Source organism: Mesoplodon densirostris, chromosome 2, assembly GCF_025265405.1.
Source record: "Mesoplodon densirostris isolate mMesDen1 chromosome 2, mMesDen1 primary haplotype, whole genome shotgun sequence".
NCBI classification, from domain to species: domain Eukaryota; kingdom Metazoa; phylum Chordata; class Mammalia; order Artiodactyla; family Ziphiidae; genus Mesoplodon; species Mesoplodon densirostris.
The window spans coordinates 101,886,355-101,905,304 of NC_082662.1; the positions used below are offsets into that span (position 1 = coordinate 101,886,355).

Here is an 18,950-nt window from a genome sequence, read left to right on the forward strand (position 1 = left end):
AGTAGTTGTGGTGCGCGGGCTCAGTAGTTGTGGCTCACAGGCTCTAGAGCACAGGCTCAGTATTTGTGGTGCACGGGCGTAGTTGCTCTGCGGCATGTGGGATCTTCCTGGACCAGGGCTCGAACCCGTGTCCCCTGCATTGGCAGGCGGATTCTTTTTTTTTTTTTTTTTTTTTTTCTTTTTGCGGTATGCGGGCCTCTCACTGTTGTGGCCTCTCCCGTTGCGGAGCACAGGCTCCGGATGCGCAGGCCCAGCGGCCATGGCTCACGGGCCCAGCCGCTCCGCGGCATATGGGATCCTCCCAGACCGGGGCACGAACCCGTATCCCCTGCATCGGCAGGCGGACTCTTAACCACTGCGCCACCAGGGAGGCCCGGCAGGCAGATTCTTAACCACTGTGCCACCAGGGAAGTCCTGCATGCCTTGTTTTGAAACATATTTCCTCCTTTCTTTCTCTAATTCTGCAGAGAACTGGAGCATAATAACCTTACAGAAGTGAACAAGGGGTGGTTGTATGGCTTGCGAATGTTACAACAGCTCTATGTGAGCCAGAATGCTGTTGAAAGAATCAGCCCTGATGCATGGGAGTTCTGCCAAAGACTGTCTGAACTGTAAGTGTGAGATGGCATTTCAGTGGAAGCTGTGAGACTAGAGCAGATTGAATAAGTCATTCCCGTGGCCAGTAATGAGATCTAATATCCCTCTTTGTTAGAAGTTTGAAAGCCCTAAATTTATCATGTAAATAGAATAAGAATATGAAAGTTGAACTAGAAGAGAGTGAATTTTTTACCTTCCATGTTTCCTGTTTTTAGTGATTTGTCCTATAACCAGTTGACCCGCCTGGATGAATCTGCCTTTGTGGGTCTGAGCTTACTGGAGAGATTGAACTTAGGGGACAACAGAGTCACTCACATTGCTGATGGTGTATTTAGGTTTCTTTCTAATCTTCAGACACTGTAAGTATATCTGTCCTTTTTGGGGATTTTTTTTTTACTAATTTTTTTAAAGCACTAAAGCAAAACAACTAATCAGTGTACATATTATGTATGTTAATATTTTGCAGTTCTTCTCTCCTATGCCTTGGGGCAAGACAGTCTTGCTTATCTCTATCCCTATATGTAAATTTTATGTATCTCTAGCCATTGCAGTTTGTACTTTAATTCTGAGTTAACTAAACAGCAAAGCATCTCTTATTGTGCCAGTTACTGTGGAATAAAACACAGTTGCTAGTGTCAGGAATGCACATTTTCTTACTCCTCTGACCTTGAACTACTAGTAGTGTACCAGATCTACCACTTCTCATTCAAAAGGATGCAGGACATATAGTGGGAACAGCTCTGGCAGGAGACCTCTTCACTTTTAGCAGTTTGCTGCATGACTTTGGACAGAAAAAACTAACATTTATTAATGATCTGATATGTGCCAGGTGCATTCAGAATACTGGGATATTATTGCTCTTTTCCATATTGAGAGACTGAGGTTCAGAGAGATTAAATGATTTGTTTAAAGTCATATACCTTGTAACTGTTTGGGCCAGGATTAGAACCCAGGTCTTTTCCCAGGTCTTTTTTATACTAAAGCTCATGTACTTTTTTTAAAAAAAGAAATTTATGTATTTATTTATTTATTATTTATGTATTTTTGGCTGTGTTGGGTCTTTGTTGCTGCGTGCGGGCTTTCTCTAGTTGCGGCGAGCGGGGGCTACTCTGTTGCGGTGCGCGGGCTCCTCATTGTGGTGACTTCTCTTGTTGCGGAGCATGGGCTCTAGGCATGTGGGCTTCCATAGTTGTGGCATGTGGGCTCAGTAGTTGCAGTGCGTGGGCTCTAGAGCGTAGGCTCAGTAGTTGTGGTGCACGGGCTTAGTTGCTCCACAGCATGTGGGATCATCCCGGACCAGGGCTCGAACCCGTGTCCCCTGCATTGGCAGGCAGATGCTTAACCACTGCGCCAGCAGGGAAGTCCCTCATGTGCTTTTCATTTTACTGTCAGAAGAACAAAATCACTTAGCCTTTCCTGTTTTTTTTTTTTAATGTCCAGTGAAGGATGGATATAGGATTAGATGGTTGCAAAAGGCAGTTTCAACTCTAAACTTCTGTTGTTCTGTAAGTTGAATGTTTTACCCTGATCATGGAATATAATTGAATGAAGAGGTATTTTAATGAAATATAGTAATCTCAAACATAGAGCAGAATAAGAGAAAAAGAGTAATTAGTAGAATTTGTAGATTCTTAAGGTTCCTGAATAGGGGACTTTTTGGTCATCAGGTTTAGTTGATAAATGGTCTCAGAAAAGAGGCAGGTTCCCAACTTCGGGACCTAACCATAAGTGACAAAGTAAGCATGATAATTTTGTGAAGGTGTCTATGCGTGCACAAGTGTGTGTTTGATGTCTTTTTTCTTTTTTTTTAACTTAATGAAGTAGTCCTCCTTTAGATTTGGCCTTGAAAAAGTAAAAGTGATTTCCTTTTTTTTTTTTTTAATTTTTCTCTTTTCTACGTTATCAAAGGTTAAATTAGATCAGTGCAAACTCAGGAATTTATATTAGATGCAGCTGTAGTCTTATGGCAGTGCATGGGATGGCAGACAGGTTCTTTTAGTACACCACTGATTATTACCTTTAGTATTAAACTTTAGGAAAGTAATTGCAGACGTAAATGATTATCTAATGCTACAAAGATAGTTAAGGCAGAATTAGGAACAGATCTGAGATATTCCGGCTTTAGACCAATGCTCTTGCCAGAGTAGATATACTTCTTACTCCCTTTGGTGAGTGAGTTCTATTTATGCTGTTCTGTGGAGGAGAGGGAAAAGTCCTGCAGAGTTGAGACATCAGTTGTTTCAGTGTTTATTCTTTAGTAAAATAAAATGATCTTTCTTAGCTTTCACTTCAGGTAAAGACATAGCTAAATGGGAAGAGTGATCACCTGTCTCCTTACTGTTATTCACATAACTTTACATACGCCTTTTTTTTTTTTTTTTTTTTTTGTGGTACATGGGCCTCTCACTGTCGTGGCCTCTCCTGTTGCGGAGCACAGGCTCCGGACGCGCAGGCCCAGCAGCCATGGCTCATGGGCCCAGCTGCTCTGCGGCATGTGGGATCTTCCCAGACGGGCACACGAACCCGTGTCCCCTGCATCGGCAGGCGGACTCTCAACCACTGTGCCACCAGGGAAGCCCTACATATGTCTTATAAAGCAAAAAACTTTGTGCTTTATTATGAGATGACTTAAGGAAGCAAAAGCGATTAAATATCTTTAACTGGTATTTCTTCCATCATGACATGGTGTGGTGCAATTGCATTTTGTCTGAGAATGGAACAGTGGATTTTAAAAGATCCATACTTTTCCTTTTAAAGAAAACAGAGTGATCACTCTAGCACATGGGTATATCATTCTTACTTCCCAGGGGGCATGTTTAATTGCTGTTGAGCTGTGAAGCTCTGTATTGACATTACTTTTTATCAGCCATTTTAGATTTAAGGGCTCAGGAGAAGGCTTGGATCACCCCAAAATCCCATTAGTCTGAAATAAGATTTGTAAGCCGTACCCCCTGCATCTTGAAATCCTCCTGCTCTTTGTAGGGCCCTGACTATAATTTTTAATATGCTAACACAATTATGGGCTATTAGCTAGTAAGATTAATACTCTTAGCAGGTTGCTTAATTTATTTATCAAGGTCGGCTTAATTCTTAGCTTTCGAGAATTAGTTCTTACATGCTCATGTCAGGTATTCTTTAAAAAGAAGAGTTGAGTGTTTATCATAAATAACTTAACCTTTACTGTAAGGATCAAAATTAAAATTAGCATTGCTATGTCAGGATGATGCCTGATGGTGTAATGGTCATGTTGACTAACATAACCTGTCTATCCCTGACATTTTCGTAGAAACTTAAGAAACAATGAAATTTCGTGGGCCATAGAAGATGCTAGTGAAGCCTTTGCTGGACTCACAAGTCTCACTAAATTGTATGTACTTATGATATTTATGTATGTCTATGAAGGTATATTTTAAAGAACCAATTGTAAATGTGATTGGATTGTGTCTATTTGCTGTGGCTAGAAAGTCAGCCTTCTGATTCACCCACTAAAGGAAGAAGCTTTGTTGTTTATTAAGGTTTTTGTTTTTTGGTTTGTTTTTCATTTTGTTTCTTTGTGGTGGGGCACTTTCTGAAAGAACATTCCTAGTGTCACTTAAAGAGAAGTTATTTATGGAACTAGAATTTTGATTTAAGTAAAAGAAATGCACTGAAACCAGAATTGAACCATGATCTGTTTAATCATGTGAGATTTATGGGTAATTTAACAAGAGAGGATTCTCTCAAGTAAGATTTTAGGTCTTCTCCCATAAGAATGTCTCCCAGGCTTCACACTTGTCTGAGTTTCTTTGACCGGATGATCTTTTGCTGAGAAGCGAGAAACTGGGAATGTAATCCAGTTTATTATATGAAAACTACAGGTGTATCTGTGGTCAGGATGGTTGTTTATAGATACCTCACTGAGCGCTGACATCTTAATAGACACATTTATTCTGTGCTTCACACTGGTTAATAATGAAGGTTCACAACTTTCTTAAAAATGCATGTTAAGCTTATTTTCACTTGTTATAGGTAAATGTTTATTTTAATAAATTTAATTTTGTTTAGTGGAGAGCTTTATTAGAAAGGTCTGTTTGTATTTCAGAATCTTACAAGGAAATCAGATTAAGTCAATTACAAAGAAAGCATTCATTGGTCTTGAATCCCTTGAGCATCTGTAAGTATTTTTCAGCCATTTTGCTCAGTATATAAATAATCTTTGCTCTTAGCAGAGGTTTTCATGACCATTTAAAGTGTTTATATAACTTAATTGTAGAAATGGTGACTGGTAATGTTTCATTTCTCTTCATTTCAGAGATTTGAACAACAATGCTATAATGTCTATCCAAGAAAATGCTTTTTCCCAGACTCGCTTGAAAGAACTGTACGTAACTTAAGTCTTTTTTTGTCAGTAATTAGATCATTATCCACGCTTGTGCTTAAAGTGTGATGAATGTGACCCAGATGTTTCCCAAAGCACACAATTCAGGCAGGAAAAAAGAAAGTGTTAACATTCAGTTATTTTAGTGGCTGGATGTAATTTAAAAATAACTCAACATTGGAAACTCCAGAGTGTGTGGCTCCAAGACCTTCTGTTTTTTTCCTGTATTGCTGATGCATATAGTTAAAGAGACCTCAGCAACGCTGCTTATGCTTTATGTTTACCCTACTGTTCCTTTTTTATTCCCCTCTTCCTTTTTGGACTATTGGAGACATGTGTTCTCTTGGGGTGAGTTACAATTAAGGTATTATGTAATTTTTGGGGGTGATCTAGCACTTTCAGTATAATGGTCACAGAGGATGTCTCTAATCTGCTCAAACTACTGAAATGTTCCAAAACTGTTGAATAGTTATGATAGAAAAATACATATCATTTTAACATTTTTCATTCATGATTTTAAAAAAATTGTTCTTATTTCCCAGGGGGGATTTCCCAGGGGTGGGGTGGTTAGTTGGGCGTTGCTCTTAATTTTAAACTCTGGTGATTCGGATATTGAGGCACTGGTAAGAATCAACGGGCTATATCAACTTATCTTGCCTTGCCTGAAGGCTATTCAAAGGGAGGTCTGTGGCCAGAGCTGATTCATGACGAGAGAAGGATAGAAATTCAGAACAAGCTTTTTAGAAACTTATAGAACAGTTTGACCTTACTGTGACACTTCTGTTGAATTTTATAAAAGCATTGATCTATAACAGATTGGTAATTTAAAAAACTGGTCCTTCTCCACATATAGTTTGAGATGCACTGGAAGTATGTGAGTTCAAATTGCCTAGGTTTAGATTCTTGCCCCGTTCTTTACAACTGTGTGTTTAGCCTAGGACTCAGTTTCCCTTCTCAATATGGGAAGAGCACCACCCTCAGGCTTATGTGAAGATAAAATGAGATAATTTGTTTATGGAAGAAATGTTTATTGTCATCTGCTATGTAAGGTACTGTTCTAAATGCTAAAAACTCAGTAGTGAACAAGACAAAGTCTCTGTCCTCATAGCATATTACAATAAATTCTATTAGGAAGATAAATAGTAAACCAGTAGGTATATAATATCTCATCAGATAATAAATGTTCTGAAGAAAAAGCTGGGTCAAAGGTGTACAGCGTGACAAGGATTGCTATTTTGAAGTAGTGAGGGAAGGCTCTTCTGAAGATAACAGCCTTTGAGCCAGGCCCTTAGTGAGATGAAATGGCAAACCATTTTATACTGGGCGAAGGGCATTCCAGGCACAGGGAAGAGCAAGTGAAAAGGCCCTGAGGAAGGAGCTTGCTTTTTGTGCTTGAAGAACAGCAGAGACACTGGTGCGGCTGGAAGACAAGAGCAAGGGGAAGAATGGTAGGAGATGAGGTCGGAGACATAAGCAGGCCTGATCATGTAGGGCCTAATAGGCCATGAGGAGTTAGGACTTCTTTCCCCCTAAGTGCATTAGAAAGCTTTTGAGGGTTTTGAGATGATGCTCCACATAGAGCCTGGCATATAGTAAAAGGTGAATAACTAAGATAATAACAAAAGTTAAAATGTTATGGAGATCATCTTTTGTTATTTTCTGCCAGATTTTTTTTTAAAATAAATTTATTTATTTATTTTTGGCTGCATTGGGTCTTTATTGCTGCACACAGGCTTTTCTCTAGTTGCATCCAGTGGTGGCTACTCTTTGTTGCGGTGCGCGAGCTTCTCAATGCAGTAGCTTCTCTTGTTGTGGAGCACGGGGTCTAGGCACACGGGCTTCAGTAGTTGTGGCTTGTGGGCTCTAGAGTGCAGGCTCAGTAGTCATGGGTCATAGGCTAATTGCTCCGCGGCATGTGGAATCTTCCCGGACCAGGGCTCGAACCTGTGTCCCCTGCATTGGCAGGTGGATTCTTAACCACTGCACCACCAGGGAAGTCGTCTGCCAGATTTTTAAAGTGGCTTGCTTATTTATTTATTTATTTTGTCTCTTGAGATATTTTGAGTTATTTCTCCTAAGGCTTACTTTAACTTGAAAAGGCACAACTTACTGCATATCAGTATTACCTTTTTTTGGTTGTGATAATCTGAGGGCCAGCAAGAAAGTTTTAACTCCTGTTAAGAGAAATCAGTTTAAAATATAATTTTTATAGTAGGTGAAAGCAAATATCATAGTTTCATTCTTCAGAGAATCATTTGGTGATTTTTTGAGTTGGTTTGAACAAGCTGCTAATGCAGGAACTCTAATGCAGCTTATTTCCTGAGAAGTTTTAGTTGCTCTTGGTTACTTTAAATTTAAGTCATATTTATAATACGGAATTTCACATTAACATTTATTAAAGTATCTCTTAATACTTTTTGGTATCCTTCACAGTGCTTTGCATAAATATTGGGGGGAGGTGGGAGAGTCAAATATGAATTAAAAATTTTTTTCCATTAAAATTATGTAATCATGGTAGAAAATTAGATAGTTAAACCAAGAGGGAGAGAAAGACCCCAAATCCCCAGTACTCAAAAGACAACCACTGTTGATATTTGGTATATATCTATCCATATACTTGGGGAGAGAATGCAGGATATACTCCATTAGGTACAGCAGAGTTCATTAGCATGTGAAGGGTGGAAAGATGCAAAAGAAACAGAAGTGAAGGGAACTAATGTGAATCTTGTGTTATCTGTGGCCAGACACTATGCTAAATGCTTTATTTAAAAAATTTTTTGAGGTAGGTGTTCTTAATCCCATTTTCCAGGAATAGAAACTGAGATTTTGGAGGCATTCAGTATCTTGCCTAAGGTAAGTAGTGGAATTAGGATGTAAGCCCATGTCTCATGAGGTAACTATATTATACCTAAGAAAGCATAAGTTAGACCATATCATTCCTCTATTCTTAACCTTCCGGTGTCTTCCCAGCACACATAGGAAAAAAACAACTCAGGTTCTTCCTTAGTTTATAAAGCACTTGCATGGCCTGGTCCTTCTTGCCCATCTCTCTGACCTCATTCCCGTCACTGTCCCCTCACTCACTATGCTCTGGCTTCAGTGGCCTCCTTGCTTTTCACACTAAGCGCACTAAGTATCTGCATCAAGGTCTTTGTGCATAGTTTCCTCTGTCTGTGACACTCTTACCTCAGATCTTCATGTGATTTGCTCTCTCGATTCTTTCAGGTCTTTGCCCAAATGCCATCTCTTCAAAGAATCTTTCCCTGACTGCTTTATCTAAACTGGTAGCTGCTCTCTCTGTGTCTCTGCCCAGCTTTGTTTTTCTTGACAGGACTTAACTTTCTGACACTATACTTTGCATTTGTTTGTTTATTGCTTGGTTCTAAATACATAAGCTTTGTGAGAGCTGTAGTGCGACAGCCTAGAACAGTGCCTGGCATATAGTAGACTCAAATATTTCTCAGTGGATGAATGCATATAACATAAGCATTCTGAAATGCAAGAGGTAACTTTTGGCCTGCTTAATTAAAATTGCCCTTGATAAAGTATGCCTTTTGGGGTACCCTTAAAGACTGTTTGAAACATCTTTGGAATCAGATCTTAGGTATTTTTGTACCAAACTTTAAAATTACTTGAGGATTTTGGTGATGAATGCAAAGCAGGTTATAATGTTGTCAGAATCACTTGCTTTCCCTACTTCCAAGTGGATGAGACATTTAAGGGTCATTAAAATAAAACACTGACTTTTCATGTATATTTTATAGGCCTATTATAACCACAAACCATTTTTCAGTGGTTCTTAGTTTAGATTGCAGTACACATTGCCACAGGGCTGAAATGTTTTTAGTCTTGATGAAATAATTTGAAAATAATTATATCCTCTCCACAACAAAGATGTCCCTATGTCCCAATATATATAGTACGCTCTTTCCCAAATCTCTCTGGGAAAAATTTTAAACGTCAAAAGTTTAAAGGACAGTACAATGAACATCCATATGCCATTTACCTGGATTCATCAGTTGTTAACTCTTTGCTAAATTTGTTACCTGTTGCTCTTCCTCCCTCCTTCCTTCTTTCCCTTTCTCTCTCCTGTCTCTCTCCCTCTTTCCACACACACTCATATACATATATACACTTATTATTTTGCTTAACCAGTCGAAAGTAAGCTACAGCCATCATGACACTTCACTCCTAAAATATCTCAGCATGTATTTCCTATGCAGGGTTATTTTCTTATATAACCACAGCACAATTACCACACCTAATGCAATTAACATTGATAAAATAATATTATCTAATATGCAGTCCATGCTCAGATTTCCCTTATGTCCAAAAATGTTCTTTGTGTATATATATTTTCTTAATGAAGGATCACGCTTTACATTTGGTTGTAATGACTCTTTAGTCTCCTTTAATCTAAAATAAATCCTTTATCCTTATTCTCCCCACCCCTTTTATTAGTGTCTTTCATGACACTGTCATATTTGAGGAAACAAGGCTGACAGTCTAAATTTGTTTTTTCGTGGTTAGATCCAGGTTAAACATTTTTTTGGCAAGAAAAATGCTTAGGTGTGTAATAAGCTTTTTTTTTTTTTCTCTTATTTATTTTTGGCTGTGTTGGGTCTTTGTTGCTGCACATGGGCTTTCTCTAGTTGCAGGGAGCGGGGCCTACTCTTCGTTGCAGTGCGCTGGCTTCTCGTTGCAGTGGCTTCTCTTGGTGTGGAGCACAGGCTCTAGGTGCGTGGGCTTCAGTAGTTGTGGCACATGGGCTTAGTTGCTCTGTGGCATGTGGGATCTTCCCGGACCAGGGCTCGAACCGCGTTCCCTGCATTGGCTGGCAGATTCTTAACCACTGCACCACCAGGGATGTCCCGTGTAGTAAGCTTTTAATGCTGGAGAAACTTGGAATGAAAAGTAAAGGGCACTCCTTTTCCTTTTGTTTCTGCAGAATTCTGAACACAAGCAGTTTGCTCTGTGACTGCCATTTGAAGTGGTTGCTTCAGTGGCTGGTTGATAATAACTTTCAACATGCTGTGAATGTAAGCTGTGCACACCCTGAATGGCTAGCAGGGCAAAGCATCCTGAATGTGGATCTGAAAGATTTTGTCTGTGGTTTGTATTTTTGTTTTAATATTTTGTATATTACGCACTTACTATCTTAACAACGGAATTAAAAAAATTTTAAATAGAATGCTTTCCCACTAGCATGTCTATTTCCGTTTCTTTAGATTCTTCTCTAATATTTTTATATTGTAATTGTAGCTTAAATTTTGTGTTCTTCGACTTAATATATCGTAAGCAGTTTTTTTCCTCTGTGTGTTCTTAAATGATCATTTAAAATACTGTCCGTCTAATAGCATCTTTATGAATGTAGGCCTTTCCCTTTTAGGGAGATTATTAACCTTAGAATAAATATCTAGTAGTAAGTTACTGAATCAAAAAGTGTGAGTTTTTTTTCATGAATTCATTCAAAAGCATGATTTTATATTTAGTAGATCTTGAAAAGTGCTACCAGGTGTTTTCAAACAGGTAGCACTAGTTTATGTTGTTACCAGCAATGTATGATTGTACCAGTTTCATTTGGTTTCTACTTTTTTTTTTTTTTTTGCGGTACGTGGGCCTCTCACTGTTGTGGCCTCTCCCGTTGCGGAGCACAGGCTCCGGACGCGCAGGCTCAGTGGCCATGGCTCACGGGCCCAGCCGCTCCGCAGCATGTGGGATCTTCCCGGACCGGGGCACGAACCCGTGTCCCCTACATCGGCAGGCAGACTCTCAAACACTGCGCCACCAGGGAAGCCCGGTTTCTATTTTTGATGCATTTTCCTAAGACAGAAGCAGCAGGGTTTGGGAGTTTTTTGGAGGGGAAGGGGGACAGAGACAAGTTGTCATAGACAAGTTGTCTTGATTCTAGCACTTAATTATAATTTCAAGTATACATCTATATTGTTTTTTCTCAATTTGTAAATTTTTCTTTTACATTTACATTTCCTTTAAAGTAACTAATTCTTAGCTTTACACAGTGGAACTTTTAGATTAGTGTATCTGTGTTGTATATCACTAGTAACTCTGATCATTTAGATACGTGTATATTGCCAGATGTATTTCCACAGTCTACTTAAAGATGCTTAGGACATTTGGAGGTTCAGGCACATAAAATACTTAAGTTGTTTTTGCAAATTTTAAGGAAGAAAACAAAGAATCTAGTAATGATTGAATTCTGCTTACATTGCCATGAACGCCCTTCTGACTTTACTTAGTTTTAAACATAAGCATACACCATACAATTTATCTTCTTTTTTTAGTTATCACTTTTATGGCACAGTGAAATGTTACCCAGTGAAGACATTGGTTAAGAATTCATATACCTGCTTCTCTGAATCAGTCCAATAATATATTATTATTTATGAATCTATAGTTTATTAGCCAGTCCTAAGCCAGTCTTCACTTGGACATTTGACGTGTTTGGAATTTTTCACTATTTTAGGTGAAAGTTATGCACAAAGTACTTTCCAATAGTATGTTTTATTAATAGGAATACCTATTTTTATATATGTTATATATATACACAAACACACACATACACATACACACAAGGGGTAATAGAATTAGAGCTTGTTTTAAAATTCTAATTTAGGTTTCTCCTTTTCTCAGTAACTGGTAATACTTAAGAAGTACATTCAAAGCATAAGTGACAGTAAGGGGTGGTAGAAAGAGTGCTAAGCCCTGAAGTCTGAAAACCTGGGTTCCAGTCCAGGCTTAGCTGCGGACTTACATATCTTAGAGCAAGTCATTTGACCCTTCTGGGCATCATTTTCCTCATCTTAAAACAAGGGAATTGGATTCTACCTCTATAGTCCCTTTCAACCTTAACATGACATTTTGTAAACATAACATGCAATTTTACATTATTTGTTTTAAAATTGAATCTATAGAAGCAAAAATATTATAACTGACTTGGCTCCTGCCCCATTTTTTTCTCCTTAGATGATTTTCTCAAGCCGCAGATAAGAACCCATCCTGAAACCACAGTTGCTCTAAGAAGCATGAACGTGACTCTGACATGCACTGCAGTGAGCAGCAGCGATTCATCCATGTCTACTTTGTGGCGCAAAGACAGTGAAATCTTGTATGATGCTGATATTGAGAATTTTGTTCGTTATCAGCAACAAGCTGAAGAAGCTCTGGAATATACTAGTGTCTTACATCTTTTCAATGTAAATTTCACAGATGAAGGAAAATATCAGTGTATTATTACTAATCACTTTGGTTCTAACTATTCTCATAAAGCCAAACTGACTGTGAATGGTAAGAAATTATGCTCCCTGATAGTTTTGTGGTTAGAAGGATTTTTCATGTTTAATTTTTGAATCTTTGACCAAGCAAATTAGGATAAACCTGACATTGCGGGGGGAGTCCTTACTGTTTTTGTCTTTAGGGTTATGACAGTGTACAGACTGGATTGCTAATTTACCCACTTACTGTCCCTAATCAGTCTTTGACTGAGGGGTAAAGGTGAATTCTGTGGCTCTAGGAGATGGGCTACTTTCACTTTTATTTATGCTTTTGAAAAAAAAATTTTTTTAATTCTCCATTTTCTTTCCAGAACCATAATTCTGTTCTAAAAACTATGAAATTTATTCCTGACATTGTTCACAGGCTGTCCAATAACGGGGAGTATTGAGAACATTTCTGGGTCCAGTGATCATTATCATTGTCTAAATGTAGTCACACAAAACCATTTTTGAAAATAATGCTCTTTTTCATTGAGGTTGTGAAAGAAGAAAACAGCTTGATTGATCTATCGCCTGTTAGGCTGAATAACTACAACACTTCAGGCTTTGTGCAACCAAAAGATGTACATATGTCTTGCTCCTGGGTTGTTTTATGAGATGTTTGAAGGCATACATTTTTTTTATCATGCAGTTTCCTTGACAGCTTTGTAGATGTTTGTTTGGGAAGCACCATTTAGTCTCTTAAGTAAGGGAGTCATAGTAAATATTAAGTTCTAAAATATATGTTCAAAAAGGTTTGTGGCTTCTGCTTTTTCTGTCCCTATCAAGGAGATCAGGTAGATTTGCCACGCATTCTAGAAGAGTTAGTCATCACTGTACTCCATGCTCTGAGGTTCTGGGAGAAAAGATGGCCTCTGAAGTAGTATTTATTGTCAATGCAGGGAGCATGTCTTCTGAAAGAAATGGAGCATTACAACAGTTGGTATTTTGCCTAATAGAGTCTCCCTTGTATGTATGTATGAGTGTATGTGTGTATATATATATATATATATATATATATATATTCCCCCCCACCACCCACTTTCTCTTGGTGATCTTTTTTGGAACAGAGATGCCATCTTTTCTGAAAACTCCAATGGATCTAACTATTCGCACTGGTGCCATGGCCAGATTAGAATGTGCTGCAGAGGGGCATCCTGCACCTCAGATTTCCTGGCAGAAAGATGGTGGTACTGACTTTCCTGCAGCTCGAGAGAGACGCATGCATGTCATGCCTGAGGATGATGTCTTCTTCATTGCAAATGTGAAAATAGAAGACATGGGGATCTATAGCTGCATGGCACAGAACATAGCAGGCGGTCTCTCTGCAAATGCTTCATTAATCGTGTTAGGTATGTTTATTGCTCCTTGGGTCCCTGCTTTTATGGGAGTCCTTTTATTATGGATTGACTCTTGGTCTTAATGGCAAGAAGAATCTATGTTTGAGATTTTAGTTGGGATTCTTATATCTTTGTTTCCTTGTTCTGCCAATTTATGCAGGGTTATGTCAGCCTAGGATATTAGTGGATCAGTAAACTGAAATCTGGGGAAATTCTGAGGGCAGAATTAGAGATTTTTGTCGCATGAATTGAAAATTCAAATCCCTTTGTCCTGTTATATTTCCCTCTGTAAGTTTTCTACTTCATGTATATGTTATTTCTACTATTCAGTAGTGAGTTTGCACTTTTATACTGCCTCACATACCTGCTTCACAGAGAACTTGAGACAATGCAACTTTCCCCCCAGTTCATTTATTTTTTTTTTAATTATAAGGCGAAAAAAGTGATCTGTCTTCTGGTTAGTTTTCCTGTTTTCCTTCCAGTGTGCTCCTGTTAATCCTGTCCTCTGGTAAAATGTCTTTTCCCCATAGATTTCCCCTGACAAGCCAGTTTGTTTTCTTATGAGAACACTTTCTTTTCTTTTTAAATTGGGGTATTGTCATTTACAGTGTTGTGTTAGTTTCTGCTGTACAGCGAAGTGAAGTAGAGTTCCCTGTGCTATACAGCAGGTTCTCATTAGTTATCTATTTTATACATATTAGTGTATATATGTCAATCCCGGTCTCCCAATTCATCCCACCCCCCACCCTCTTCCCCCTTTGGCGTCCATACATTTGGAGAACACTTTTAATTCATGGGACTCAAATTCAAGGCAAATTCTTTTTTCCTCTAGATGTTAAGGTTTTTTTAAAATGTGTTGGTTTATGTAATTACTTGTGTAATCAGAAAAATAAGTTTATTTAAAAAATTAAGATATGTAGAAAATTGGAAAAAAAGAGGGAAAGTCGCTCAGACACTTAAAGATTTTGACATATTCTGGACTTTTTAAACACTCATCTTGGGACTTCCCTGGTGGTCCAGTGCTGAAGAATCTGCCTTACAATGCATGGGATGTGGGTTCAATCACTGGTCAGGGAACTAAGAGCCCACGTGCCTCAGGGCGACTAAGCCCGCTCACCACAACTACTGAGCTCGCGCCTCAACTAGAGAGCCTGCCTGCCGCAAACTACAGAGCCCGTGCTCTGGAACCCACGTGCCACAACTACAGAGCCCGTGTGCCCTGGAGCCCGTGCACCACAACTAGAGAAGAGAAAACCCACATGCCACAACTAGAGAGAAGCCCATGCGTGTGCTGCAAGGAAAGATCCCGCATGCCTCAATGAAGATCCCGCATGCCGCAACTAAGACCCGACACAGCCAAAAATAAATAAAATAAATAAATAAATAATAAATCTTTAAAAAACCCCACAAAACTCATCTTGGGACTTCCCTGGCAGACCAGTGGTTAAGACTCGGCCTTCCGGGACTTCCCTGGTGGCGCAGTGGTTAAGAATCCACCTGCCAATGCAGAGAACATGGGTTCGAGCCCTGGTCCGGGAAGATCCCACATGCTGCAGAGCAACTAAGCCCACGTGCCACAACTACTGAGCCTGCACTCTAGAGCCTGCGAGCCACAACTACTGAAGCCCGTGCACCTAGAACCCATGCTCTGCAGCAAGAAGCCACTGCAATGAGAAGCCCACACACCACAACAAAGAGTAGCCCCTGCTTACTGCAACTAGAGAAAGCCTGCACGCAGCAATGAAGACTCAGTGCAGCCATAAATAAATAAATAAATAAATTTAAAGAATTAAAAAGATCAATGAAAGAAATACTTATAAACAAAAGCTTCGCCTTCCAATGCAGGGGGTGCGGGTTCGATCCCTGGTTGGGGAGCTAAGATCCCACATGTCTCACGGCCAAAAAACCAAAACATAAAACAGAAGCAATATTGTAACAAACTCAATAAAGACTTTAAAAATGGTCCACATTCCAAAAAAAAAAAAAAATCTAAAAAAAAATCATAAAATAAAACACTCATCTTTATGTGGTTATGTATACCTACTTTTTTCCATTTAATATTGTATATTGTATCACAGGGTTACCTTGTCATTAAGTCTTCATGAAAATCATGTGGCTGTGGTATAATTTACTTACTCATTTTTCTGCTAGATTTTTTCCCTTTACCTTTAAAAATTACAACTAATTTTGTAATAAGCATTTTTGTATATAAATCTTTGAATTCTTTGCTTAGGATAGCTTGCTCCAGGTGGAATTTCTGAGATGAGATTTAGATTTTTTGAAGCGTTTGCATTTCTGAAACATTAACTTCTAATCCTCCCATGAGCATATGAAAGTGCTTATTTCATCATAACCTAATTAGTCTAATTCAATTAGGAATAAAACTGCCTAATATTTTTTAATGTATCTTTCTGTTAGAGACACCCTCATTTATTAGACCTCTGGAGGACAAGACAGTAACCCGAGGTGAAACTGCAGTATTACAGTGCATAGCTGGAGGGAGTCCTGCCCCTCGCCTCAACTGGACCAAAGATGATGGACCACTGCTGGTGACAGAACGGCACTTCTTTGCTGCAGCCAACCAGCTTCTCATCATTGTAGATGCTGGGCTAGAAGATGCTGGGAAATATACCTGCATTATGTCCAACACCCTTGGGACAGAACGTGGTCACATTTACCTAAATGTGATTTCAACCCCCAATTGTGACTCTTCCCAGAGTAGCATTGGGCACGAAGATGACGGGTGGACCACAGTTGGCATTGTCATCATTGTTGTGGTCTGCTGTGTTGTGGGTACCTCTTTGATCTGGGTCATTGTTATTTACCACATGAGAAGGAAAAATGAAGACTATAGTATCACGAACACAGGTGAGTGGTACCCCGTTGACCCTTGTGGCTTATACCTCAGTCAGGAATGTAGTGTAGGATTTGTTGTTAAATATAAAAAACTAAGGAGCTTTGATAATTTATGTGTGATAGAAGGAAGAGTTTTTCTGTTAAAATGTCCTACTTCCTTGATGTAATGGAACCGCTCTAGTGAATAAGCTTAAGAATTTGTAGATAGTCCCCCAAAACTTTGTTCTTATAAACAGTTGCAGGTGCACCTTCTTTCTTTAATACCTAAGGCTCATTTCCATTGTAATTTTCCTTTGGGGAAGAGTGGAGTCGTTAAGACAGATATGAGTCTTTCACACCTGTCCCCCACCCTGAAATCCTGTAAGAGAAAAAGTACAGCCAGATAGATTGCTAAAGTGTGTCTATGGATAAGATTTCAGACTTCAGGGTTTTTTTCTTTTGGTAATACTTCTAAAATGAAGCTTCGGGGAGAATTCTAGTGAGAAATAATTTTCAGAGAAAATTGTAGGAGTTGTTGAGTTCCTAGGTACATAACATTTTCCTGGCCATTAGTACCAAAGTAGGATACATTTGCAAGATAGTGTTCTGAGTTTTGGCTTAAATTGCCTAACTTTATTTGAGAGTTACAGATGTCTCTTTTACAGACGAGCTCAATCTTCCTGCAGACATTCCCAGCTACTTGTCTTCCCAAGGAACACTGTCTGAGCCACAGGAAGGCTACAGCAACTCTGAGGCAGGCAGTCATCAGCAACTTATGCCTCCTGCCAATGGATATTTACACAAAGGTGCTGATGGTAATGACTTTTTATTATCTGTGCTTATAATTTCAGCCTTCGCTGTTTAGTTTTTTTTTAACTGTATAGTTTTCCCCAGTAACCTGAAGCAATATTTTAAAGTAAGCTACTCAGTGAAAACATTTGCCCCATGCAAAATAGGATGAAAATTGACTAAAGTCTTTTTTTTTTGAATTTTATTTTATTTATATTTTTATACAGCAGGTTCTTATTAGTCATCAATTTTTACACATCAGTGTATACATGTCAATCCCAATCTCCCAATTCATCACACTACCACCACCACCCCCCGCTGCTTTACCCCCTTGGTGTCCATATGTTTGTTCTCTACATCTGTGTCTCAACTTCTGCCCTGCAAACCGGTTCATCTGTAGCACTTTTCTAGGTTCCACATATACGTGTTAATATACGATATTTGTTATTCTCTTTCTGACTTACCTCACTCTATATGACAGTCTCTATATCCATCCACGTCTCAACAAATGACCCAATTTTGTTCCTTTTTATGGCTGAGTAATATTCCATTGTATATATGTACCACATCTTCTTTATCCATTCGTCTGTCGAGGGGCATTTAGGTTGCTTCCATGACCTGGCTATTGTAAATAGTGCTGCAATGAACATTGGGGTGCATGTGTCTTTCTGAATTATGGTTTTCTCTGCATATATGCCCAGTAGTGGGATTGCTGGATCATATGGTAATTCTATTTTTAGTTTTTTAAGGAACCTCCATACTGTTCTCCATAGTGGCTGTATCAATTTACATTCCCACCAACAGTGCAAGAGGGTTCCCTTTTCTCCACACCCTCTCCAGTATTTGTTTTTTGTAGATTTTCATATGATGCCCATTGTAACTGGTGTGAGGTGATACCTCATTGCAGTTTTGATTTGCATTTCTCTAATAATTAGTGATGTTGAGCAGCTTTTCATGTGCTTCTTGGCCATCTGTTTGTCTTCTTTGGAGAAATGACTATTTAGGTCTTATGCCCATTTTTGGATAGGGTTATTTTTTTAATATTGTGCTTCATGAGCTGTTTATGTATTTTGGAGATTAAGCCTTTGTCCGTTGATTTGTTTGCAAATATTTTCTCCCATTCTGAGGGTTGTCTTTTCGTCTTGTTTATGGTTTCATTTGCTGTGCAACAGCTTTGAAGTTTCACTAGGTCCCATTTGTTTATTTTTGTTTTTATTTCCATTACTCTAGGAGGTGGATCAAAAAATATCTTGCTGTGATTTATGTCAAAGAATGTTCTTCCTATGTTTTCCTCTAAGAGTTTTATAGTGTCTGGTCTTACATTTAGGTCTCTAATCCATTTTGAGTTTATTTTTGTGTATGGTGTTAGGGAGTGTTCTAATTTCATTCTTTTACATGTAGCTGTCCAGTTTTCCCAGCACTGCTTATTGAAGAGACTGTCTTTTCTCCATTATATATCCTTGCCTCCATTGTCATAGATTAGCTGACCATCGGTGCGTGGGTTTATCTCTGGGCTTTCTATCTTCTTCCATTGATCTATATTTCTGTTTTTGTGCCAGTACCATATTCTGTTGATTACTGTAGCTTTGTAGTATAGTCTGAAGTCAGGGAGTCTGATTCCTCCAGCTCCGCTTTTCTCCCTCAAGACTGCTTTGGCTATTCAGGGTCTTTTGTGTCTCCATACAAATTTTAAGATTTTTTGTTCTAGTTCTGTAAAAAATGCCATTGGTAATTTGATAGGGATTGCATTGAATCCATAGA

General features: G+C 38.8%; 1 protein-coding gene across 3 annotated transcripts in view; it reads left to right on the forward strand.

The window, feature by feature from the left end:
• LRIG2 (leucine rich repeats and immunoglobulin like domains 2) overlaps positions 1-18,950 on the forward strand; it is a 67,126-nt gene that overhangs the window by 34,103 nt on the left and 14,073 nt on the right. For all 3 annotated transcript variants that reach the window (XM_060090283.1, XM_060090284.1, XM_060090285.1), the window contains 10 exons: positions 468-611; positions 813-956; positions 3,884-3,964; positions 4,679-4,750; positions 4,889-4,957; positions 9,903-10,066; positions 11,939-12,259; positions 13,296-13,577; positions 15,984-16,433; positions 17,066-17,215. In XM_060090283.1, the coding sequence (XP_059946266.1) occupies positions 468-611; positions 813-956; positions 3,884-3,964; positions 4,679-4,750; positions 4,889-4,957; positions 9,903-10,066; positions 11,939-12,259; positions 13,296-13,577; positions 15,984-16,433; positions 17,066-17,215 (1,877 nt within the window). The remainder of the gene's footprint in view (positions 1-467; positions 612-812; positions 957-3,883; positions 3,965-4,678; positions 4,751-4,888; positions 4,958-9,902; positions 10,067-11,938; positions 12,260-13,295; positions 13,578-15,983; positions 16,434-17,065; positions 17,216-18,950) is intronic.